The 25,837-nt window shown below is 60.2% G+C and overlaps 1 protein-coding gene and 1 long non-coding RNA gene across 3 annotated transcripts in view; both read left to right on the forward strand.

Moving 5' to 3' along the window:
• The window catches only part of LOC132222617 (uncharacterized), a 256,549-nt gene that overhangs the window by 8,461 nt on the left and 222,251 nt on the right, over window positions 1–25,837 (forward strand). The window lies entirely within an intron of this gene.
• Window positions 1,983–7,068, forward strand: ZNF281 (zinc finger protein 281). Of its 2 annotated transcripts, none has more exons than XM_059677577.1 (2): window positions 1,983–2,134; window positions 2,283–7,068. In XM_059677577.1, exon 2 carries the CDS (start codon window positions 2,301–2,303, stop codon window positions 4,977–4,979), a length of 2,679 nt encoding a protein of 892 aa, XP_059533560.1. In that variant the 5' UTR covers window positions 1,983–2,134; window positions 2,283–2,300; the 3' UTR covers window positions 4,980–7,068. The 2 variants fall into 2 exon arrangements, with proteins under 2 accessions (XP_059533560.1, XP_059533561.1); XM_059677578.1 differs by having other exon boundaries at window positions 2,029–2,134; window positions 2,287–7,068.

Consider the following 25,837-nt stretch of genomic DNA (forward strand, 5'->3'; position numbering starts at 1 on the left):
GCGACCCACAGGTTGAGAACCGCAGTTATAAATGCTCAAGGCACCGCCGCTAATGCTGAAAAATAGAAAACTAAATCGACCTTGATGGAGTGTGTCTTCTTTTGTCTGTTCCCCGGAAAGTGTATCTCAGGTGCTGCTGCGGCAGAAATGATTAGCGTTAACGGCTTCCCTCCTCCGTGGCGGTTTACGGGGTCTGTCCATCTTCCTGATCGATGGAGTGTACAACCCCGAGGTGAGTCCGCTCCGGGGAGCTCAAGGCTGACACGGTGAATGAGAGAAATGACAGGTTTCTTATCTTGATCACGGAGGAACCAAGTTGGCTTTTCACGCCGGCGTCCCACTGCCCTTCACGGATGGCCTGGCCTGTCCGCATCCCAGCTCCCCATTAAACACTGACACCCGGGATAAAGCCGCAGCCTCATTCCTCAGGGGCGCCCACTCATATTTTACCGCGGCCTGAAGTTTGTGAATTTCCCGTGTTCCTCTTAACGCTGAACTCTACTCGGTAGCATTCGAGTTCCACCGCTCTGGTGGCCTTCTGGTGGCAGAAGGCCGGTGGGTAGCTGCAGGGAATTAGAAACATACAAATACATATACATATATATATGTTTTATTGATTTTTTACAGAGAGGAAGGGAGAGGGATAGTCAGAAACATCGATGGGAGAGAAACATCAATCAGCTGCCTCCTGCACACCCTCTACTGGGGATGTGCCTGCAACCAAGGTACATGCCCTTGACGGGAATCAAACCCGGGGCCCTTCAGTCCACAGGCCAAGGCTCTATCCACTGAGCCACGCCAGCCAGGGCCTGGGGATATTTCTTGTCTCAAAATGCTCCTTAAATACTGCCTTTCAAGTCCTTGAGCAGACTCAAGAGAAGGCCCAGGAGGATTCATGAGTCATCTTTATGGTTTCAATGGTGACATTTCTCAGGGAATGTCGCCTGTTATGGAATCACGAGAATTTATTTAGCTGGGAATTGTGCAATGGCCACGGGCCTGTGATTTAAGAAAATATGCTATGCAAATACATGCCTGTCACCGTTCTAGCTTTTGCAAATGCCGTGTGTTGGGCAAGTCACGGGATTCGATCTTTGCATCCTTCCCGGGACAGGGGTATGGGGGTGCCTGGTGTGCAGGGGGCACCGATGTTGGGTTTCTGTTGATGGAGCTTTGATTTCAAGGTGTGACTTTTTGCACGCGTTTCTCGGGGTGCTGCTCTCCCGGGGAAGGCAGAGTGGATCCTGGCGGAGATCTCGGAAGGGCCTGGAGGTCGGTTTAGTGCGAGTCACCCCGGGGCCAGGCGGCCAGGCGGGCGGGCCGGGGCATCAGGCCGACCCAGCACGTGTGGGATTTGCAACCGCTGCTGATGCACCGCACGTGGGCGTGTTTACGGGCCGCCGCACCCGGGCCGCCCGGCTCCCTTTCCTGCACCTTCAGGCAGGTTGGCAGCGAGACAACTTTTTTTCTTTTTTCATTTTGCACCGGGACCGCTACTGCGGTTTCCCAGGAGGCTTTTCCTGCAAATGCACAGGTCGCGCCACGAGGGCACCCACCATGTGACTTCCGAAATGTGGAGCCTCCGGGCTCGAGCGGCTTCCAGGTGGGGCCCACGGTGCCCCGAGGGAGGCACTGGAGGGCCGGCGTTTGCATCCGGCCCCCGGATCGCATCCTGCGAAGGGGAGCGCGCCCCCCGCCGCGCAGGCCTCAGTTTCCCCCGCGGCCCCGCCCGCCGGACATCCCGCCCCCTAGCGGGTGGGGGTAGGGGGGGGGTCCACCTCGCGAGCGCCTTTCCGCACAGGCCTGTCCTTCACCGCCGCCCACCAATCAGGCCGCGCCGGCCGCGGAGGCCTCTGGTTGGAGGGTCCCGTGGGCCCCGCCCCCCGCAGACCCCCGGGCCGCCCCGGCGTCCAACCGCCCCGGTGATTGACAGGCGGGCCGGGCGGAAGCTGCGGCGCCTGCGCAGTGTCGGGCGCAGCGCTCCCCTCGGGCCGGGCCGGCCGCTCCCAGCAGACCCCGCGCCGCGCCTGCGCAGTGCGGGGGAGGCTTTTAATTCCATTGTGGAGAGGACGGCGTTATTTTTATTAACCGGAGGCGGCGGCGGCGGCGGCGGCGCGGCGGCGGCGGCGGGACCGTAAGTGCGGGCGGGGGCGGCGCGGGGCGGGCGGGGCCGGGAGGGCGGGGGGCCGGGCGGGGCGCGCGGCGGCGGCGGCGGGGCCGGGGCTGGGGCTTGGGGGTCCGCGGCCCGGCCCCACCGCCTCTCCGTCCCCCTCCCTCCGCAGCCAGGCCTCGTCCGGGGCATGAGAGTCGGCGGCGGGTTCCTGAGCGGCGGCTCCGGCGGCTCCGGCGGCGGCGGCAGGCGGGCGGAGATGGAGCCCAGCTTCCCGCAGGGCCTGGTCATGTTCAACCACCGGCTGCCCCCGGTCGCCAGCTTCGCCCGCCCGGCCGGCCCGGCCGCCCCTCCCCCGCAGTGCGTGCTCGCCCCCCCCGCGGCCCCGGCCGAGCCGCCCCCGCCGCCGGCCCCGGACATGACTTTCAAGAAGGAGCCGGCGGCGGCCTCGGGCGCGGCCTTCCCGGCGCCGCGGACGCCGTGGGGCTTCCTGCAGCCGCTGGTCAGCATCAAGCAGGAGAAGCCGGCCGAGCCCGACGAGCCGCCGCAGCACCACCCGTTCGGGGGGCTGTTCGCGGGCGCCGAGGAGCGGGGCGCCGGCCCGGGCCTGGGCGGCGGCGGCGGCGAGGGGGGCGGCCACGGCGTCATCCAGGACCTGAGCGCCCTGCACCCGCCGCCGGCCCCGCACCCCCGCGACGGCCTGCTCGGCGGCGGCGGCGGCGAGGAGCCCAAGCAGGACGCGCACGTCAAGAAGGCGAAGAGGCCAAAGCCAGAATCTCAGGGAACCAAAGCCAAGAGGAAGCCCGGCGGCGGCGGCGGGAGCGGCGCCCCGTCCCGGCCTCCGGCGGCCGCCGCGGGCTCGGGCGGGGAGGGCGCGGGGCTGTCGCCCGGCCAGAAGCCCCACGTGTGCGACCACTGCAGCGCGGCCTTCCGCAGCTCCTACCACCTGCGCCGGCACGTGCTCATCCACACGGGCGAGCGGCCCTTCCAGTGCGGCCAGTGCCACATGGGCTTCATCCAGAAGTACCTGCTGCAGCGGCACGAGAAGATCCACAGCCGCGAGAAGCCCTTCGGCTGCGACCAGTGCAGCATGAAATTCATCCAGAAGTACCACATGGAGCGGCACAAGCGCACGCACAGCGGCGAGAAGCCCTACAAGTGCGACACCTGCCAGCAGTACTTCTCGCGGACCGACCGGCTGCTCAAGCACCGGCGCACCTGCGGCGACGCCGTAGCCCGGGGGGCCCCGGGCGCCGAGCCCCCCGGCGCCGCCGCCGCCTCCGCGGCCAACCCGGGCGCCATGGGCAGCCTGGCCGCGCTGTCTCAGGGAAGCAGCGGCAGCAGCGGCGGCAGCAGCTCGTCCAGGAGGAAGTCCAAGGCCAAGAGCGCGGCCGCCGCCGCCGCCGCCGAGGGCAAGGAGCATAAGGCGGGCAAGGCGGGCGAGTCGCCGCTGGCCAACAGCCTGGGCCTGCAGACCTACTCCGTGGAGATGCCCGCCCTGTCGCCCGGCGGGGGCATGATGGGCGGCGGCGGCGGCGGCCTCGACGAGCTCCAGAAAAGGGTGCCAAAACTCATCTTCAAGAAAGGAAGCAGGAAGAACACAGACAAAAACTACCTGAACTTCGTGTCGCCGCTGCCGGACCTCGTGGGGCAGAAGTCCCTGTCGGGGAAGCCGGGCGGCTCCCTGGGCATGGCGGCGGGCGCCGGCACGGAGACCCTCGGCCTCCTCCAGGGCGCCGGCGGCAAGCAGGGCCCGATGAACAGCAACTACGACGATGCCATGCAGTTCTCCAAGAAGAGGAGATACCTGCCCACCGCCACCAGCAACAGTGCCTTCTCGATCAACGTGGGCCACATGGTCTCCCAGCCGTCCGTCATCCAGGCCGCCGGGGTCAGCGTCCTGGAGAGCGAGGCCCCGCTGTCGCTGATCGACTCCTCCGCGCTAAACGCGGACGTCAAGTCCTGCCACGACAAGTCCGGCATTCCGGACGAGGTCCTGCAGAGCATCTTGGACCAGTACGCCAGCAAGTCGGAGAGCCAGAAGGAGGACCCCTTCAGCATCGCCGAGCCGCGCGTGGACCTGCACGCCTCGGGAGAGCACTCGGAGCTGGTGCCGGAGGGGAGCCTGAGCCCCGGCGCCCAGACCCCCGCCAGCGACAAGGCGATGGTGTTGCAGGAGTACTCCAAATACCTCCAGCAGGCCTTCGAGAAATCCACCAACGCGGGCTTCGCGCTCGGACACGGTTTCCAGTTCGTCAGCCTGTCCTCCCCTCTCCACAACCACACGCTGTTCCCGGAAAAACAGATTTACACTACGTCTCCCTTGGAGTGTGGTTTCGGCCAGTCTGTTACCTCAGTGTTGCCGTCTTCGTTGCCAAAGCCTCCTTTTGGGATGTTGTTCGGATCGCAGCCGGGTCTGTACCTGTCTGCTCTGGATGCCACCCACCAGCAGTTGACCCCTTCCCAGGAGCTGGACGATCTGATCGACTCTCAGAAGAATCTAGAGACTTCCTCGGCCTTCCAGTCCTCATCTCAGAAACTGCCGAGCCAGAAGGAGCAGCAGAAAAACTTGGAGTCCTCCACCAGCTTTCAGATGCCGTCTCAGGAGTTAGCGAGCCAGATGGACCCTCCGAAGGACATCGAGCCGCGAGCCACGTACCAGATCGAGAACTTTGCACAGGCGTTTGGCTCTCAGTTCAAGTCGGGCAGCAGGGTGCCAATGACCTTTGTCAGTAACTCGAACGGCGAAGTGGACCACAGAGTCAGGACTTCGGTGTCCGATTTCTCAGGGTACACAAACATGATGTCCGATGTAAGTGAGCCATGTAGTACACGCGTAAAGACGCCCACCAGCCAGAGCTACAGGTAAGCCCCCAGGTGACAGGCTGGCGGCCGAAGGATGCGGTTTCTGTTTCGTTCTGAGAACACTGCCATTGGAATGTTTGTACACGATCCTCTTAAGAATAATGTAATGCCCTTTCAATGCAACTTTTCATATTTAGTTTATTTTGTTAGTGTGATTTTAGCTCTGTTTCTATTATGATTTTTAATCGAAATCAATAGATTAAAAATAGTTTGACATTCAAAGTGACAATGTTTAGCAATCAAATTTACATGTATAGATCGTCAGGGAATAGCCCAAAAGTTTTAAATGCAAAAAAAAAAAGAAAAGAAAAAAAGAATGAAAAAAAAAAAAGAAAAAAAACTATGTTAAAAAAAAAAAACAAAACAAAAAAACTTTGTTGCTAGGATTAAGGTTATTCTAATTGCTTTACTCTCAGGAAAGTGTAATAACGCATGGGAATTCTGTACGCTATCACTGTAATGGGATATCCAGTTTACAGATGGTATGGTATACGTTTCACCATTTCAGTAAGGGATCGAAAACATTTCAAATTGCTCTGTCTGGGCTGATAGGATTTACATTTCATCGTTTGAGTAAGGGATCGAAACATTTCAAATTGCTTCTCCATCTGGGCTGAGGCGAAGTTCCGAGATGTGGGCGACCCGTGTTCTGTGGCGGCTTCTTACTGTGCCCTGAGCTTCCCGACCACGTCCACCCCAGCCGGGCAGGACGGATTCTGGGACCTTTGATCAAAGCCTGGGATGATAGCTTTAATGAAAGAAGAAGTAATCTTTAAAAGGCACCCTCTCCTTGCCCCACCTGTGACCAGGCTGCGGTTCCACCAGGAGCCGGCCAGCTGACGTCTGGCCAGTGTTGAAGCCCGAGTCGGGGGCCAGTGTTGGGACCCACGCTGGAATGGCACAGTTTGAAACGGGGGGGTGTGTGTTGTTCTGGCAGCCGAGAGGCACTGTCCTCTTGTCTGGTACACGTCACCCACGCTTCTGGGTGTTGGTGTTTTTGTTTTTTTTTCTTCTGACCCTCCGCTCTTCCTGAGAGTTCTGGGCCTTGTCTTGACAGTTTCAACTTTAGAATGAGTTACATTCCAATGAGCATCTTACATGCCTCTGGCATCCAAATCCTAAACAATAAGACAAACACCCGCCACTCCCCACCTCGAACAACAACAACAAAAGAACCCCACCTAGATTTTCATGTGTCATCACGCCCCACGCACTCGGAGCTGGAGAGGTGACGGAGGTGTGTGATTCCAGCTGGTGCCATAGCTCACGGGAGCGGGGAGGAGGGTGGGCCTGCCTTTCGTAGCGACCTCAGAGCCTCTTGGTGGAGCCGCAGCCTTGTCGCGGGGTGCACAGGGGCGCCCGTCAGTATTGTGCAGGGGCCGGCGCAGTCACCGAGCCAGCTCCCAGCCCCGATTGCCATTCGCAGCTGCTGGCGGCAGTGGCTGTGCTCCGAACCACTTTTTAGCCATTGTATTTTCCTCCTGATGGTATTTTTAATGGACTTGGGTGTTTGCGCTGATGCGTTTTTATGTACTTTTGGGGATGTTTCAGTCTTACGTCCTCCGCTGACGTCAGGAAAGTACCACTGTTTGTTTGCAGTCTGATTGTGTAACCAGCCTCACGGCTTCCATGTGTGATACAGTCATTAATTCTGTGCGAGTGTAAAACACTTCTGTTATGAAAGCAGTGTTTGGGAAATAAGAAATTATTAAAATGGTTACAAAATACTAGTTAATTTCCTCCCCACACTTTTCCTCCCTGACGTGTTGCTTTTGCCAGCTGAAGGCTCACCGACGTGTCACTGCAGGATTCTTAGACAATGTGTTTAACCTCTTACCTACACTTGGTTCTAAAGTCTGTATTTCTTATTTGGGGAACGCGGTTAAGTTCTACGGGGTGCAGAGTGCGAGCTGTGAGGAGGGCGGAGAGGCCCTTCCCGCTGGATCTGAAGATGGATGGTTCCCCCGTGTTTTGTTTTATACAGGTTTTGGATTTCTCTAACTTTTATTGTGTGTACTGAAACTGCATATGTATTATTCTGATTGCTCTAGTTTACTACCAATAAAAGACTTGTTAATCACAAAATTGCAAAAGCGGTAGCCCGTGCTTCCTGCCCCGTCACCGCGTCCGGATTTTTCTTTGCTTGCGTTTCCGAAAACGTCCGCGCCTGAGGTGGAACCTGCGGGCCGGGGACTGGGTCCCTTCTTTCACCCCAAGTATCTCATGTTTCCAGGCTCATTTGGACATTGGCTGGCTGTGTGCCTTGAGTTTGAGGTTCACTGTGTGAAAGCGGAGAAATTGAACATGTGAGTTGGGACATGGTGTCTTGAGATGGGGTTAGCCGTCCTAAATACGGTTCCAGAGCGGTTGTGCGGCTTCGTTTTAAGTCAGGTTCCAGCATCTTTTGGTTCCAGGCACAACCTGTTTGCCTCAAAAAGGCTGTAATAAAATCAGAGCGTGACACAAATAAAAACGGTCCTGAGCATCTTCAGTAGGAAAAAAGGATTGTTAAGTCACCGGTGAGCAGTGTTTGGAATTTACGGCTATTGGAAGGGGAGAGCTAGGTAAACACGGAAGATGCAGAGGCGGCATTTACAACTTAGTAAGTCTGTTAACTGAAGACGGAGGAGAGGACATTGCAGGCGGCTCTGTACAACCACGAGAAACTTGTGCTTTGAATCTAGTGGCTACGAATGTTGAGAGTGAACATGTATGATGCTGTTATCGGGGACGGTCGGGTGTTTATATTGAGCCTAAGCGTGGATTTCCCTGTAGAGGGATGTCTGTGCGTGGGGTGGGCCCGTGGGACCAGGGTAAGCTGGCGTTTTCTCTGCCCAGGCGACTCGAGCGAGGGGGCCCCGCAGCGTCCCCGGTCCCGCGTGAACCCGGCTGTGGTTCCTCCGCGCAGGCGATCGATCGCCGCTGTTCTCCACGGCCTGCAGGTGGTCGTTTCGCCACCCGCTTGCCCCCACTTTCCCTGCGTCTGGGGGTGACCACTGAGAGGTGGGGTTTTCACCTGAGAAGTAGGAAGCTCGCTTGTGTCTCTGTTGTGTGTGCATTTGGGGTAAGGACGCCGTCCCCTCGCAGCGCCCGGCCGGGGATGGGTGAAGTCGGTCAGTAACCAGAACAGAAAAATGGGACCAAACCCTGCCTTTAGAGTTTTTAAAACCTTGGGTGGTACCGTCTTCCTCAGGTGGGGTTTTCTGTATCGCGCCCGGCGTCCGGCGTCCGGCGGGCATTGCCAGTGGTCCCAGGGAGGCCCGAGCAGCCGGCAGCTTGGGCAGAATGGCCTCTTGGGCACACGACACAGCCCTTCGCCCCCAAGTTCACGGGCTCTCGGCTCTCGCGGAACTGCGGCCCACCCTCCGGAAAGTGCCCCCGAGCTTCCAGGGGGTGCTCAGCGCAGACGCCACTGAAGACTCGTCCTCCTGGCCTGGTGCTCACTGTCTCTGCCTCACGGGCACGGCTCACCTTTCAGATCCTTGTGGGCACCGCGGCCCGCCTGGCAGGTGAGGCCGTGCGACACGTCCGCGAACGTTTGCTCGGAGCCCCTCCTGGGAGCAGGCGAGAGCTGTGTCCGCCCGCCGCTGCTCCCCGACTTGGAGGGGACCGGTGTGTGGGTTCCCTGTGTCTCCCAGCTTCCTCCGTGGACAACAGCACGTAGAGCAGCGGCTGGGGACCCTGTTGTCCTCACCTTGATCAGCAACCATAACAACATCCCTCGTGAGGTGATGGCTTTAAAAGAGATCATCACCACGGAGGGGGCATTGCACTGTCTTTTGTGTTTGTTTGTTTAAGAATTTTCTTAAAACACATTTTTATTGATTTCAGAGAGGGAGGGGGAGAGAAACACCCACGATGAGAGAGAATCATGGATCGGCTGCCTCTGCAGGCCGACGCTCTATCCACTGAGCCACACGGGTAGGGTGGGGGCGATCACTTCCAAAATGATTTCTGCGTTCTTTGTCCCTGTTTGGCTCTTTTTAAAAAGCACGTGCGGTAGGTGAGTGTGTCCCTTCAGGCTCTGTGTACGTTGGACACGGCTCGCTCCGGGGAGAGCTGATGGCGCTCTGGCGGTCACTGACTCTGGGCAGAGCACTGGCTCCCAAACAGTTCTGTGTGCACGTCCCCGACCCCTAAAACACCCGTAGCCCTGAGCCCCGGTTGGGGGGCCCTGCCCGAGAAGGCTGCCTGGATGTGGGCGTTGTGCTGTGCCGATAAGTTAGGGAGCCCGCGCCTGGATGGGGAGCATCAGCTCAGATTCGAGGGCGTGTAAAGCGTCTCTGTCGCCGTCAGTAACCGCGGAGCCTTCGGAGCCCGTGCTGCTCGGGTGACAAAGCCGCAGGGCTTCTCGCACCCTGGTCCGCTGCGAGCGGGGAGGAGCTCTGATTCTCTGCCATTCTCCTCTGAGAGCAAGTCCCAGGGAGATGGGCACCTGGCAGGCCCCGCCCTGTGTTTCCCGCCCCCAGGGGAGGTGTTCCCAGCTCATGCCGCTACAGGCCCCCGCTCCTCCCCTGTGCAGGCAGCAGCCCACACCTTCCACGGACGGAATCTCGCTCTTGGGGACCTGCGGGCTGTGCGTGGCGTGTGACCTGCGGGCTGTGCTTGGCGTGTGACCTGCGGGCTGTGTGTGCCGTGTGACCTGCGGGCTGTGTGTGGTATGTAACCTGCGGGCTGTGTGTGGTGTGTAACCTGCGGGCTGTGCTTGGCATGTAACCTGCAGGCTGTGTGTGGCATGTAACCTGCGGGCTGTGTGTGGCGTGTGACCTGCGGGCTGTGGTTGGTGGAGCCTGAGAGCGGCTGGCGAGGCCCAAACGCCGCTGCCGATGAGCCTGGAGACGCAGCTCGGGCAGGTGGCGGACCCGGGGCCTCTCGGGAAAGGCCGATCAAGAGCAGGACGACTCGGACCCCCCACGCCGAAGGGGAAATGTGTCCCCGCGGGTGTCGGGAGCGGAAGGGCAGCGGGCAGAGCTGGCGTGTGGGGAGGGTGCGGGTCTCCTAGAGCAGAGGCGAGGAGGCGAGGGGGACGAGGTTGGAAGGAGAACGAGGCCGTAGAATCCACCCCGAGAGCCCCGGGAGCCGCAGGGCAGGCCGGCCTCGTCTGGGACTTCGGTTCGGCGTGAACCTTGGTCCCGTTTGGGACAGTCAGTCAATAACTCCGCCGGCCGCCGGCGAGCTGCTGCTTGCATCCCCGTCTCGTGTTTGTGCATCAGCTCGCGGGACGGCTCCCCCGGGGGGGGGGGGGCGGCCGGGGGGGGGGTGTGATCGTGAAACGTTGGAAACTCCCGCATTTTTGTCCCGTGATTTATTGACTCATTTTGTAGTTTTGCTTTGCACAGTGCTGTTGGGTTTGCCCGGCGTCGGGCTCAGTGGTTCAGCCTGCTTTGCAGGAGGGTCTGGCCGGGTCCGGGGGCCTCGGGAGGCTCTCGCCTCCGCCTCCGTGGTGAGCAGCAGGGCTCGCCCTGCGTGTGGGGAGAAGCACAGCCTTTCTCCGTGAGCCTGGAGGGGGCTGTTCCGGCCCATGTTTAAGGAGCGGCTGGGTTGCAACACGGAGTGACCAGACCAGCAGCGTGACCCCCGTGTGCTGGGTTGCACATCCGAGAGGCCCTTCCCGCCAGGAAGCCAGTGCAAGCGATTACCGTCGCGAGTTCCTCCTTCGCGGGGGACGAGAGGACGCGAGGGGGTCACCGAGGCCTCCGTGCACAGGCGGCCCTGCCCTCGGCCAGGTTGGCGGCGGGATTGCAAAATCCAGCCCTCCCTGAGCTGCAGTTTCTTACTCCTCGGCCCCAACAGCAGCAGTCCTTAGAGGTGAGAAAGCCGACTGAGCCCGGCCGGCGTGGCTCAGTGGGTAGAGCGTCGGCCCGCGGACCGAAGGGCCCCGGCTTCGATTCTGGTCCAGGGCACGTGCAGGAGGCAACCCATCGACGGGTTTCTCTCACATCAATGTTTCTCTCTGGTCTCCCTCTCTCTTCCTCCACTCTCTCTCTCTCTGAAAATCAATGGGAAAATATCCTCGGGGAGGATTAACAAAAAAACCCAAAACAATAAAAGAAAGCAGAGGAGGCGAGGCCTGGAGTTCCCCTCCTGCCAGGGGTTACGGGGAAGGGACTCAGATCCCCGTGAAGTGCTTGTGTCTCACACGCTGGGCTTGGAAGCCTCACTCGTGTGTCAGCACAGCACCAGGAAACAGGTCTGCGCTGCGTCCATGTGTCGAGGCAGCTTAAATTCATCTTGGGCCCCAGCCGGTGTGGCTCAGTGGATGGCGCATCGGCCTGTGGACTGAAGGGTCCTGGGTTCGATTCCCGGTTGGGGCACATGCCTGGGTTGTGGGCTCGATCCCCAGTGGGGGGCGTGCAGGAGGCAGCCGATCCATGATTTTCTCTCATCATGGAGCTTTCTCTCTCTCTCTGCCTCCCCCTTCCTCTCTGACATCAATTAAAATATATGTATTTTTAAAAAAGCAATTTATGTTGTACTGTTTTCCACTTTTTTTAAAAAATATATTTTTATTGATGTCAGAGAGGAAGAGAGAGGGAGGGAGAGACACAGCCATGATGAGAGAGAATCATGGATCGGCTGCCTCCTGCAGGCCCCCCACTGGGGATCGAGCCCGCAATCTGGTCATGTGCCCTGACCGGGAATCGAACCTGGGACCCTTTAGTCCTCAGGCCAATGCTCTATGCACTGAGCCAAACGGGCCGCTGCTAGGGCCCATTTTCTGCTTTCGTAAGTGACCATCTTCCACCTGAACATCGTAGACCAGGGGTCCTCAAGCTACGGCCCGCGGGCCACATGCAAATACAAATGCTGTATTTGTTCCCGTTTTGTTTTTTTACTTCAAAATAAGATCTGTGCCGTGTGCATAGGAATCTGTTCATAGTTTTTTTTTTTAAACTGTAGTCCGGCCCTCCAACGGTCTGAGGGACAGTGAACTGGCCCCCTGTTTAAAAAGTTTGAGGACCCCTGGCATAGAGGCTCATGTAAGTCACTGCGGAGTCTTAGCCTCCGGGTTCGGGAGGCCGCGCCGCAGAAGTTGCGATGTTTACCTGTTTCCTTTTTACGAGTCCACGAGATCCAGACGTGTCCACGCCCAGTCGGGCCCGGGGTAGCTGGGCGTGCATTTGTTTTTCTTTTTTTACGAGTGTTTACGTCCGTAATTTAGCCCCTCTCTCAAAGGTTTAGTTTAGAACAGGGGTCCTCAATCTTTTTAAACAGGGGGCCAGTTCCCTGTCCCTCAGACCGTTGGAGGGCCGGACTGTAGTTTAAAAAAACAAAAACTATGAACAAATTCCTATGCACACTGCACATATCTTACTTTGAAGTAAAAAAAACAAAACGGGAACAAATACAATATTTATATTTGCATGTGGCCCGCGGGCCATAGTTTGAGGACCCCTGGTTTAGAAAATTAGCCAGAGCAACCTCCCGAAACCGTTGCTCTCTTATCTTTATAAATGGCCTCATCTCTGATTTTTTATTTATTTTTTTCAGTCCGGAGGAGACTGAGTTAGGACCGGAATTCGCATAGTTTGTTCAGGACGTATTTGCCTGTAAAACCTCCCTGTGAGTGTAAGACCGAGTCTGGTGAGGGTTGTGACAGGTCTGTCCTGAGAGGGAAGGAAGGAGGCGTTAGGAAAGAGCACGCGGTGTGTGTGTCGGTGGGGGGGGGGGGGGGGGAGGCAGGGGAGGGGCCAGTAAGGGGGGGTGTCAGCGGTTCACTGCGAGCCAGGCCCCACTCACCGCGGCCGGCTGTGGGGTTCGGGGACAGTGGGAGACTGGGAGTCTTGGTGACCTTCGGGGTCCCCGCGGGTGGCCGCTGGCCGGTCTCCGGGGTGGCCCGTGAAGGCAAAATGAAAACGCAGTTTGGGGAGACTCCTCGGGAAGACTGGCGGAGCGGATAGAAAATTACAGTTCTCCGTTCCGTGCGCTCTGACTTCGTTAACCCTGAGCTGGCTGCTGGGCCCGGAGAGGGGAGGGGTCCCGGCGAGGGGTGGGATGGTGGCTCTGCTGATAACGCCGGGACCCGGGGCCCACAGAGAGGAGAGGGGGCCGCGTTTAGGAGGAGGTGGGAGAAAAGGACGCTTAGGTTTTCTCTCCCGAGACCCGAGACCCTGAATGACCGTAACGCACTGTGGTGAGCGGCTTCATTTGGGAAAAACAGTACCGTCCGACTGATACTCATACGGGTAAAAGGGCGTTTTCACCCTTAGCTGAGTACCAGGTCCCACAGAAAGAGTTACAGCGGAAAACGTCTGCCTGTCTGTTTTTGCTTTTAAGTCCCGTTCACCTGTGTGTGGTTGGAATCTCGTGCGACGTGCGGGTGGAATCCTGTAGGGTTGGGTGTACGATGGCGCCGTCACTTCGAGGCTCCCCCGGCAGTCGATGACGGAACGGGTTCTTCTGATTCCCAAACACGGAGCAAACGCCGGTGCTGCTCGCGAACAACGCTCCGTCCGGAGCCTCCGTGGGCATCGTGGCCGCGAAGGGGAGGCCCGAAGCTCGCAGCCTCTGTAGGGGCCTGTCACCATCCGGCCAGAGGTTTTGTTTAGACGCTGTGGATGGAGCCTTATTTAGCTGATCCGTCTGATTTATTCTCACGACGCTCACCTCCCCTCCCCCCGCACGGACTTGCTTTGTGCTAGAATATTCAGGGCACAAATGAGTGGGGCTGAATAGATAAACAAGAATTACCTTTCCCGATGAAATACCCGCCAGAGCAGGCGGGGGGCGGGGGCAGGGGTGGGGAGGGCACCGCCCAGCAGCAAAGAAGACGGATGGGTTTGAGCTGAGGGTGGTGACGAGGCAGGGGACAGGTCTCGGCAAACCACAGTCCAGACCCGCCTGGGCTCGGGCTCCGTAAAAGTGCGGCCTGGAAGGTGGGGTCCCCGGAGCAGAGGCCGGTTTGGGGGTTCTCTGTCCCTACGGGGGGCAGGGCCCATGCAGGTGCTCCCCCGGCTGCCAGAGCGGCCATAGTGGCTTCAGGCAGGAAGCTGTCCCAGGCTGGACAGCAGTCGCTGCTTTTCACCTGCTAAAATGACAACATGTTTTTTTTTTTTAAATGACAAAATATATATATTTATTGATTGATTTCAGAGAGGAAGGGAGAGGGAGAGAGAGAGAGAAACATCCATGATGAGAGAGGGTCATGGATCGGCTGCCTCCTGCACGCCCTCTACTGGGGATGGAGCCTGCCACCCGGGCCTGTGCCCCGACCGGGAATCGAACCCCGATCTCCTGGTTCCTAGGTCGACGCTCAGCCCCTGAGCCACGCCGGCCGGGCAGGAAAGCAGATTTTATAACCGAGGAAGGAGGTTGTTTTCTATCTCAGTTATTTTTGTCGTTTCCATGGGAAAGATGACGAGAATGGAAATTTAGTCTAAACGTTACCTCCTTCCTCATTCTGTTCCCCGAAACGCGCAACTTCTCTCGTCCTGTGGAGCATTCTTCGCTTAAAAAATACCAGTCGATAAAAGGAAGTGGGGTTCACTCATTCACTCATCCATTCATTCATTCGCTCACACATTCACCCATTCATTCGCCTACTCATTCACTCATTTATTCAGTAATTCACTCATTCATTGCTTCACTCGTGCATTTACTCATTCGTTTATTCAGTTCACTCGTTCATTCACTCATTCATTAACTCATTCATTAACTCATTCATTCACTGACCCACCCTCCCACTCACTCACCCACCCACCCACCCATTCACTCACCCACCCAATCACCCACCCATTCACTCACTCACCCATTCACTCACTCACTAACTCACCATGTTTGCTGGGTCCGGGCCCACAGCAGTGACAAGATGAGCCGGTCGCCTCTGCTCTGGGTGGCTCCCTCTCTGCACCCGCGCCTCCTCCCTCTGACTCCACACCCGCAGACCGCCAGCGCCGCCACCTGACGGAGCGTCCCGCCCGGCAGTGGCCTCCGTGGGGTGGGCATGGGTCTGCGTTCCAGGCTGCTGACCCTCACACTCCGGCGTTGTTACTGTCAGCGGTTTTTATTCTCTGGGATGTGGGCAATTTAACTTTTATTAAGGTAATTCCGGCGCGTCAGGCACTGAGCTGGGCGTCCGCGCGCGTCTCCCTGGCTCGTCCCTGACCGATGGCGCCGTCACGGCGTCGCTGGAGTGGGGCCGCGGCTGTGAACGCGCGAGATCCATCATCCCGCATTCTTGCTTAAGTGGCCATTTCGGCGGCGAGGAGCCCGTTTCCCGCTGAGAGCCGCCGAGTGTCTCCTTGACCCAAGGTCTCGACAATCTTTGAGCAACGTCGGGGTGACGGTCGGGAGCGGGCGTGATGGATACAGCGAGCCCGTGGAGTGGAGTCCTCCCCGGAGGAATGATTCGCACGGGCGCCCCCGGGGCAGCGCGGTGCCGTGTGTGTCCGTAATGAACACGGCCGGGTCCCTGTCTGGTTATTTACCGACGCGCCGGGGTTCAGGAGGCATCGCTCAGCCGGCTGAGCTCCCCGGGGCGGGTTTCTGAGCTCCCGGCCTCTGGATCTGAGGACAGAGACACAGATCTCCAGGGTGCGGGCGGCGACGTTTCACAAACGCCCGAGTGACAGACAAAGGCTGTCTCCTCTGCTGTGTGCACGCCAGTGGCTGGGACCTGCGTGACCCGGGGCCTGTGCGGCCGGGGCGGGCCGTTCCCCCTCCGTGTGGGGCGAGGCCGGTAGCCCCAGCCCTTTCCCCCCTTTGGGGGGCGCTGGGTGTGTCCGGGGCAGGGCCGCTCCCCAGGGCCTCTGGGCACAGGACCCTGGGATGGAGAGAGAGACGCTCACACGGGGGCGTCACAGCCGCGGACACTCCGGCCTTTGGGTCCTGGATCCAAAGTCCAGCCCATAAAGGGAGCTGGGCTGGCTGCGGGGGGTGGACCCCGGTTTCCACAAGCCTGTCCCCTCGGGAGGTGGTGCCTGCAGGCCTCTCCCCAGGCAGAGCCATCGGACCGGTTCCCGGGCTGGGGCGAACCGGGGTGACCGTGGAGGGGTCACGGGGGCAGCAGAACTGATGTGGATGATCCGCCGACCCCGCCCCCAGATGTTGGGCGAGCACCCTGGCCCCAGTTTTTAAAGGACACACGTTTGAAACGAGCTGTTGATGTGTTTTGTTTTTTAAAAAAATATTTTTATTGATTTCAGAGAGGAAGGAAGGGGGAGAGTGACAGAAACATCCATGATGAGAGAGAATCATGGACCGGCTGCCTCCTGCACACCCCCCACTGGGGATGGAGCCCGCACCCTGGGCATGTGCCCCGACTGGGAATCGAACCCTGACCTCCTGGTTCATGGGTTGACGCTCAACCACTGAGCCACGCTGGCCGACCGGGCAAAGAGCTGAGGTACTTGTGATTCTCCCCCCCCTTTTCCCTGTGTCCCCCCACTTGTGACCCGGCAGCCACGGGGTGGGGCTGCGGTGCCGAGGGCGGGTGTGTCTCCCCCCCACCCCCCGGGGGTCCCTGTGAGACAACAAGCAGCCCGAGGCCGGTTTCTGTGACCTAGGACACAGGTTCCATCGCTTCACAGGAGTTTTGACCTTTCTCTTTGCCTTTTGCTCTTCAAAGCTGAATCCTCGCCCCCTGGCCAGGGCTCACCTGCCCGACGGTTAGTTAATTCTTACTCTGGGCAGAGAGAGGCCCTGGGCACGCACCTCACACCACGCGCCCGCATCTCCCGCCATCGCTTTGGATACGTGGGGCCGAGCTGCGGGGAGAGCTGTCCCGCCCCCGGAGACGGCCCGGGCCAGCCCCAGCCCGGCTGCCGGTTCCCGGAGACGCCCGTCCACGCGTGGTCCCTGCGGCCCAGGGTTCACGGTCACGGGCCAGCTGAGCGAGGCTCCCGTTTTAGCTTGCGCTCCGCGGTCTGTGAGCAGGTGCCTGGGTTTTCTGAGAGAAGTCGCTTTGAAAACTGATTTGCAATTCATAACCGTGGCCAGCAGCCCCAGCGTCCCGGGCCGGCCTGCGGAAACCCTCTGTGCCCTCCTGCGCCTGGGAGGGTCCCTGCCCGCCCGGCCTGGGTGGAGACACCCAGCCCACAGCCAGTGCGCAGGCCTCGTCCCCCCGCCTGTGCCTCCAGCAAATCCCGGACCCGGTCCCCCCTCGGACCAGGACGGATGTTGCAAGAAGGAGACCCAAGGTCCCTCCAGTCTTTCAGGCCCTCTGTCCGGCCGATGACTCCAATTGCATGTTCATTTCTTGTAGCTAAAGATGCCCCCCCCCCCCCCCCCCGTGTTTATGGTCTGTGATGCGCATAATTAGAACTAATAGTGAAACCCTGTTAACCACCCACGGCTTGAATTTCCTCAGGCCACGCCGCTCCTCATTCATATGTAAAACCAGGACTTAAACCCTGGCCTGCACCCTGTCCAGCAGGTGAGAGGAAGCTGGGCCCGCTGGCCACTGTTTTATTTTTTTTATTTTTTTTTTTTATTATTATTTTTTTTAATATATTTTTATTGATTTTTTACAGAGAGGAAGGGAGAGAGATAGAGAGTCAGAAACATCGATGAGAGAGAAACATCGATCAGCCGCCTCCTGCACATCTCCCACCGGGGATGTGCCCGCAACCCAGGTACATGCCCTTGACCGGAATCGAACCTGGGACCTTTCAGTCCGCAGGCCGACGCTCTATCCACTGAGCCAAACCGGTTTCGGCCACTGTTTTATTTTTATTTTTAAATATATCTTATTGATTGTTTACAGAGAGGAAGCGAGAGGGATAGAGAGTTAGAAACAGCGATGAGAGAGAAACATCGATCAGCTGCCTCCTGCACACCTGCCACTGGGGATGTGCCCGCAACCAAGGTACATGCCCTTGGCCGGAATCGAACCCGGGACCCTTCAGTCCGCAGGCCGACCTCCATCCACTGAGCCAAACCGGTCAGGGCTGGCCACTGTTTTGTTTGCTAAGAATTTCAGCATCAAAGATCCCAGGTCCACAGCAGTGTCTTCTAGCAGCAGGGCCTGCAATGTTTTATTTGCTATTAAAACATATATATATATATATATACACATACACACACACACATATATACACACACACAGATACATATATATTATTTCAGAGAGGAAGGGAGAGAGAGCGAGTGAGAGAGAAACATCAGTGATGAGAGAGAATCACGGACCGGCTGCCCCCTGCACGCCCCCCACTGGGGATGGAGCCCGCAACCCGGGCCCGTGCCCTGACCGGGAATCGAACCCTGACCTCCTGGTTCAGAGGTCAGCGCTCACCCACTGAGCCAGGCCGGCCGGGCTCATGTACCGTTTTGAAGAGCAGTTCTTCTCACTGTCTCCCGGGAAGGCCGAGCCTGGAGGGAGATTTAGCCGGGCAGCAGCCGCCTGGCCGCCTGGGTGCTGGTAGGGCGGCTGCCCTCGGGAGGTGAAGGTCGTGCCAGCGGGCGGGTGCCCGGGGCTTCCCCTCTCCCTGGACGGGCCGAGGGCTGGGCTGGGTGCGGTCAGCGCGGAGGGAGAGAAGCCAGTCCTCCCCTCTCCCCAGGGCGTGGCTGCAGGCGAGGGCTGGACCCGGCCTCTGGCCCCAGGGAGCCACCGGCCACCTTGCAGGAAACTCAGCCTCTGTTTCCTCCAGGCTGTGAACGAGACAGGCAGGCCCTGCCCGTCGCGGGGAGCCAGACCATCAGTGAGGGAACAGACATGATTTCTCAGGTGGAGGCAAGTGCTACAGAGAGAGAGAGAGAGAGAGAGGAGAGAGAGAGAGAGAGAGAGGGAGAGAGAGGAGGGGGGGGAGAGAGAGGTGGGCTCTGGCGTTCAGGCCCAGTGAGGTTCCCTCAGCCCCTCCCGTCGGAAGGCCTTGAGGCTGTGAAGGGAGCCCTGAGCTGGGTCCCCGGGGAAGCGACAGTGCGAGCAAAGGCCCTGGGGCAGCGGCTGGCCGTCAGCTCCCCTGCAGAGGCGGCTGGAGCGCTGAACCCGGAAGAGAACAGGACCCAGGGGCCCGGAGAGGCGGCCGGGCTGGCGGGCAGGCGGGTCCCAATCAAGGTGAGGACCGTCTCTGGCCTTTGTTTGGAGAGAGGAGTTTGGAGCGGAGAAGCGGCAGCACCCGACGTCCAGGGAGTTTCCCGCGTGATGTTGAGTCAGGAGAGGGGCCGGGCCGAGGGGAGGAGATGGCCCGGAGCCGTGCTGTCCCCGCCACCTCCTCCCTCAGGTCCGAGGACCACGCACAGCAGCGTGGCTGCGGCCGGTGGCTCCACGGTGGCGATCAGCCTGTGCACCCAGGGGCTGCTGGTTCGGTTCCCGGTCGGGGCGCTGGGACCTGGGACCTGGGACCTGTACGCCCCCCGGACATTGGATCAACGTGGGCTATTGATCCAGGAGAGATTCGGGAGGCAGCCTGGCCTGCTCCCCCCCACCCCCCTGCCCCTCCTCCCTTGCTGGGGCAGAGAGAGCATGAAGAACAATGCCAGGTGAATTTTTAACAGCTCGGCCAGCCTGGCCTGTGCTCTGCCTTTAGCTAGAACAACCGTGTTGTTTGCAGGAGCTCCCAGCCTCCTCCCTTGAGCTCCCAGGGTCGCAGGGCCCCTGCCTCACCTGCCCTTTGACCTGGCTGAGAGCACAAAGGGAGGTGCTGAGATGCAAACAGGCGGTCCCGGGTTCGAGTCCCGGGTACAGGGAGCTTGTGCCGACACGGAGCTTGGGCACAGGCTCTGGGAGCTCCCAGCTGGTGTGTTTGCTGTGGGGGGAGCCCCCGGGGCAGGCAAGGAAAACAAAAACAAGCCCGGCCGGCTGGGGTTGCTCAGTGGTGAGCGTCAACCTAGGAACCAGGAGTTCACGGTTCGATTCCCGGTCAGGGCACAGGCTGGGGTGCGGGCTCGATCCCCAGTGGGGGGCGTGCAGGAGGCAGCTGGTCCATGATCCTCTCTGATCATGGATGTTTCTATCTCCCTCTCCCTTCTTCTCTGAGATGGAAAAAAAAATATTTTAAAAAGGAAAACAAAGGGTTTTACCCGGAGGTTTGCTCAGTGCCCCTTGAATACGCGAATTGTTTCTTGTTTTCATCTCCCCTCTCCCCCCCTGGTGCTGCCTGCATAGAGAATCCGCACAACACATCTATTCATCCTACAGGGAGTGTTCAGGGGGACTCCACGCTGGCTGGCCAGCGGAGGGGCGGGTGGGGGGGGGGGAGTGAGAGCGTAGGGGCGGCCTCCGGATGGCCACCCGCTCGCTCTCGTTAGGGATGGAGTCCCTGACAGTCAGGTATTCTCAACTTCCCTTTTTTTAAAAAAATAAATTTTATTATTGATTTCAGAGAGAGAGGGAGAGAGAGAAACATCAATGATGAGAGAGCATCATGGATCGGCCCCCTCCTGCACGCCCCCCACTGGGGATGGAGCTCACAACCTGGGCCTGAGCCCTGACCAGGAATCGAACCCTGACCTACTGGTGCCGAGGTCGACGCTCACCACTGAGCAACACGGGCCGGCCCAGCAGATACTTGAACCTCCTAAGGCCTCGTAGGCCCACGGTTGTTTCTGACTGCGGCTCCCTCCCCAGGCGAGGGCGTCGGCTCAGCCCTCCGAGGCCTCAGGGAGGCCCGGTCCAGTTCTGCCGGGGTCAGCGGAAGGCGGTTTCAGGAACTGGGCAGCCCCGGCTCCCGGCTTCTGAGCCCCAGTTCCCCCTGCCCGCCAGTCACCCCGACAGGCCCCCCCGCGCGGCCTTGGGGTCCCTCTCCCGAGCTCGGCTCAGCCCGCAGCCCTGCTCGGGGGCCGCGACCCCTCGGGGACGGGGGGGGGGGGGGGCAGGGACGGTGCGGACACGGGCGTGTCCATTCACTCTCTGAGAGGCGAGGGCGAACCCTCTTCACGTCCGAGCAGGAGTTTGGTTTCTAAAGAGGGTTCGATGTCGGCATTTTTAACATTCGAAACGGTGTGACCGTGGGGCATCGCTCTGCTCCGTTCACCTGTGTCATTAACACGGCGCCTCGTTGGGGTGGCCAGCGGGTGGTCAGAGATGAGGCCCCCGTGGGCTGTTGTCGGGATGACAGGGTGAGACCCTGGGAGGCTGGGCAGGAGCCCCGGGACCTTGCCTTCAACCTCAGGGTCTCGCCGGCCCTGGATCTGGCCGCAGCCTCCACCCCCTCTCGGACCTCGCCCCTCCCCCGCCCCTCCCCCGGACAGGCCTTCCCTTTCTCCAGCCCACGTCCAGGCCCGGGCTCCGCGGTCCCCTGGGCACCTTTCAAAGTCCAGACCAGCGGTTTTCAACCTGTGGGCCGCGACCCCTTTGGGGGTCGAACGACCCTTTCACAGGGGTTGCCTAAGACCATCGGAAAACATATAATTACATATTTTTTTGGGATTCATCACTGTGCTTTAATGATGTTCCATGTGTAACAATGAGATTGGGGGTCGCCACACTGTGAGGAACCGTATGAAAGGGCCGTGGCATCAGGAAGGTTGAGAACCGCTGGTCTGGACTTTCAGGGAGCGCACCCTCCCCAGTGTGGCTGCGTCCGGGGCTCCCTGTCCCCCCGACCCCCATGCCACCCCCACATCCCCTGCCCCGCGCAGCCGCCCCGGCCAGGACACCCCCTTTCCTCTGTGCTGCGCGGAACCTCTCCCTCCCTCCCTCCCTCCCTCCCTCCCTTCCTCCCTCCCTTCCTCCCTCCGCCGGCAGCTCCTGCAGCCACATCCTCTGCGCAGCCGTTCAAAGGGCCCAGGCGGCCCCTCCCGCCGCCCCGGCAGCAGCTGCGCCCACGCGTGAACACGCCTCTGACTCAAAGCCGACCTGTGACGCTCAGACAGCCCAGCGTGTGCTCCTGGGGACGGGACAGAAGGTCCAGGAGGTCCAGGCTCCCCGCTGGGAGCATTCTGTCTGCCTTCACCCCCCCATGACCCCCCACCCCACCCGGGCGGGGCAGGAGCGGGTGGAGCCCTGCGTAGGGGCCCCGATCTGAGATGAAGTCTCACCTGTCAGTTCCTCCCATTCACCAGCCAAGACCCCTCCCTGGAAACTCGGGCTTTATCAGGAGCCTCCACTTCCTCATCTGTGAAATGGGCCCGTCCTGGCCTCTCCCAGGGGCTGCTGGGAAGGCGCTCAGGAGGGGATTGGAGGGGATTCTCGCGGGGCCTGGGGAAGGGGGTCTTTGTTTCAGACCCAACTGCGTGGAGGTCATCGCCGGGGAGCGCTGCTGGGAGGCAGGGTCACGCCCGCTGTCCTAAGGGAACCTTCACGGTCGGGGTTTCCTGGGGAGTCTGAGGAGTTGAAACGACGGGAGAATGTTCCTCATGTGCAGTAACAGCTGTGACGCACGGGGACGCATCTCACTGCAGTCGGCCTCGGGAGGGGAGGGGAGGGGGGGGAGGGGAGGGAGGGGAGGTTGGCTAGCCTGCCCCCCCCCCAACTCATGCTCCTGGCTGCTGAGCTGGTTGCAGAGCCCCAGGCTGCACCCCTCTTTGCAAAGACCTCCTCCCACCCCTACCTCTAGTGGTTTCCATCACCTGTCAGGTTTGGGAGCCACCAGCACCCCCCCCCCCCCCAGCAAAGCACACTGGGGAGCCCTCCAGGTCTTAGCTTTGCCATGAAAATAATAATAATAATAAAGTCGTTGACCTGCTTCCGTAAACAAGGTTTTCGCCCTCGCTGGGCCTGTTTATCCCGACCCGGCCGCCCTCGCGCCGCAGGGGAGAGAAAAGAAGGTGCGAACTGCAGCGCCCTCGCCTCCCAGCCCCACGGGGACTTCCCTGCCTCCCGCCGGGCCATTGAGATGCAGGCCCTTCAGTGCTGGATCCGGTTCTCTCCGGGCCTCTGTCCCAGTCCCCAGAGGCCTCCCCGGAGATGCTCTGACCTTCGCTGACCTTCGCAAACCACCAGCCAGCCGGACCCTGGAGCGGCCGCGCCCTCCCTGCCCGAGGTCCCCCCGCCTGAGGTCTCCCCGCCCCAGGGAATGTGCTGAGTCACCAGCCGTGCAGGTCCGCGTTCTGCAGAGACTCACCCGGAGGCGGCCACAGACACAGACACTCGGGAACAGCGACCGCGGAGGTTTGCACGGGGCCAGAGGCGGCTCCTCACAGCCCGCGGCCCTGCGTCAGGTTAGTGAGTGCTTCTGGGTGACGTTTTATTAACTTTCCTTCTTTAAAAAAATGTTTTTATTGACTTCAGAGAGGAATGGAGACGGGGGTGGGGCGGTGGGGGCGGAGAGAAACATCCACGATGAGAGAGGATCACGGATCGGCGGCCTCCCGCACGCCCCCCACTGGGGATGGAGCCGCCACCCGGGCCTGTGCCCTGACCGGGAACCGAACCCTGACCTCCCGGTTCACAGGTCGACGCTCAGCCACGGAGCCACGCCGGCGGGGCTGAGGTTTTGTTAACCTTCCTGTTCTCGGAAGCGGAAAGGGAACAGAGACGCGGAGGCCGTGGTCGGGGAGGAGGGAGGCCGTGGGCCCGCGTCACGGTTTCGAAGGTTTGCCTGTTTCAGATTCTCGCACGTGTTCGCTTTTGCAGAAGGAGTGGCTGTGGGCGGACGGACAGACGGACGGACGGGGCAGTTGTCGCTGTCACTGTTCGCAGGAAGTCTCCTCCCAGGGAAAAGCTGTTTCCGGGGACTCCCCAAGGGCAGGGGGGTTACAGGGAGAGGCAGTCCGCCCGCGAGGTCGAGGTTGGAGGCTGGAGCGCCCGTGAAGGGGACGCGCCCTCTGCAGCCGGCACCTGGGGCCTCAGCCGGGCGCCCCCCCCCCCCCCCCCCCAGGAAGTGGGCGATGTCTGAGGGCCTTTCTCAAGGTGGAAGTGCCCCGTCAAAGCCGAGGCCGTTGCCCTGTGCTTCCTCCCGGGGATGGCATGCCCCGGACCAGCCCCCCACCCCCGGGGGAGCCAGCGCCCCCCTGCAGCTTCCCCCGTGCCCAGGCTCTCTGCCTCCCTCCCTCCTCACTGTCGCCCAGAAAGGACCAGCTTCTGTGTTCAGTGCCTTAAAGCGACTCCCCTGGAACCTCGGGGTGAAGCCGTCCCCACAGACGTCCACGTCCAGGCAGCATCGTGACTCCGGTGCCCCCCTCGCCCCCCCCCCCCGTTTCAGTCCCGGGGGGTGCGCCTCTGAGCTCCCAAGTGCAGCTCCTCCCGGCTAGTGATGCTAAGGATGGACGGAGGCCCGCGCAGGGGGGCTGTTGCTGTCTCTGGACAGTTCAGGGGGAAGGGGCGGGGGGTGGGGGGGGGGAGAAAGGAGGGCACGGCTGGCAGCCTCCCAGGGGCCCGTGGGACTCGGAGACTCTCCCTCCACTCACTCCTCTGCCCCAGCGGCTCCCTGACCAGCACCCACAGAGGAAGCACAGAGCCTGTGACAAACCTGCCCTTCCTCTCTCCAGGGACGTGGCCCAGTGACTGGCGGCCAGAGACCACACACAGCCCTCACCCTGTCGGCAGGCAGCCCTGGCAGCCTGACCTGCGGGGGGCCAGCTCCCCTGCCCAGGTAGGTGCCCCCGCCCCCAGGGGGTGAAGGGAGTCGGGTGCCTAAGGGCCTGGGGCTTACGGCCTGGAGGCCCGGGATGAGGGATTTGATCCTTGTGAAGTTCAGACGGTGCCTTTCCCTCCCAGGCCAGCCCAGGGCGGAGGAGACACCCAGCAAGGTGAGGTTTTTTTTTTTTTTCCTAATATGTTTTTACTGATTTCAGGGAGGAAGGGAGAGGGAAGAGAGACCCTTCAGTCCGAGGGCCGACACTCTATCCACTGAGCCACACCAGCCAGGGTGCAAGGTGAGTTTGGATCCCCTGTCCCAGACGCCAGCCAAGCAGCAGGAATGGGGACTGTTTATTAGCAGGAGAAATCGTATCTTTTTTTATTTTTAAATATGTTTTTATTGATGTCAGAGAGGAAGGGAGCAGGAAAGAGAGAGAGAGAAACATCCACGATGAGAGAGAATCACGGATCGGCCGCCTGCTGCATGCCCCACCCTGGGGATGGAGCCCACAACCCGAGCCTGTGCCCTGATCAGGAATCGAACCCTGACCTCCTGGTTCATAGGTGATGCTTAACCACTGAGCTACACCGGCCGGGCCGTATCATGCTTCTTATCTCTGTTCCCTAACGTCCCACAAGGGACTAGATACCCCCTTCGCTTTGACCTGGAGGACACCGAGGCTCAGGGGATGGAGCCGCCTGGGTGGCCGGCGAGCAGGAGGCCCAGAGGATGGACGCTCCCAGGGGCCTGGCTGGACCTGAGGCTGGTCCCCTGCTCCCGGCTGCCCGGTCTGGACCCTCGCGGCATCGCCTCAGCCTGGCCCTGGGCCTGGTGCCTCCTCCCCGCGACCGTCCCTTTGTTCCGCCTGCGGGGCCTTCAGTGTGTGTCCTGCATTGTCCTGGCTCATTCATATGCCGCCGCGGTCCGAGCCTTTGTGTGCGTGACTTTAGCGCCTAGGCGGCCGGAGGGCTGGGGGCCGGGGCTGCCTTCTGTTCACCCGCGGGGACGGGGCTCCCCTGTTGGACCCCCACGGAGCACTTTCCGGAAAGGTGGTTTTGTCTTTTCTTTTTTTATTTATATGTTAATCTTCACCGGAGGATGTTTTCCCACTGATTTTTAGGGAGAAGGGAAGAGAGAGGGAGAGACGGAGAGAAACATCGATGTGAGAGAAACACATGGACGGGTGGCCTCCTGCACACGCCCTGACCAGGGCCCGGGCCGGGGAGGAGCCCGCATCCAAGGTACGTGCCCTGGACCGGAATCGAACCCGGGACCCTTCGTTCCGCAGGCCGACGCTCTGTCCACTGAGCCACACTGGCCAGGGCAGGAATATTTTTTTGAATTGGTTGAAGTGTTAACCGTAAGTCATTAAAGATCTCCAACCACTGAACCTCACCGGCCTAGCATCGGTCTCATTTTTTAAAAAATATATTTTTATTGATGTCAGAGCAGAAGGGAGAGG

This window comes from Myotis daubentonii, chromosome 20 (genome assembly GCF_963259705.1).
Source record: "Myotis daubentonii chromosome 20, mMyoDau2.1, whole genome shotgun sequence".
Classification (NCBI taxonomy): domain Eukaryota; kingdom Metazoa; phylum Chordata; class Mammalia; order Chiroptera; family Vespertilionidae; genus Myotis; species Myotis daubentonii.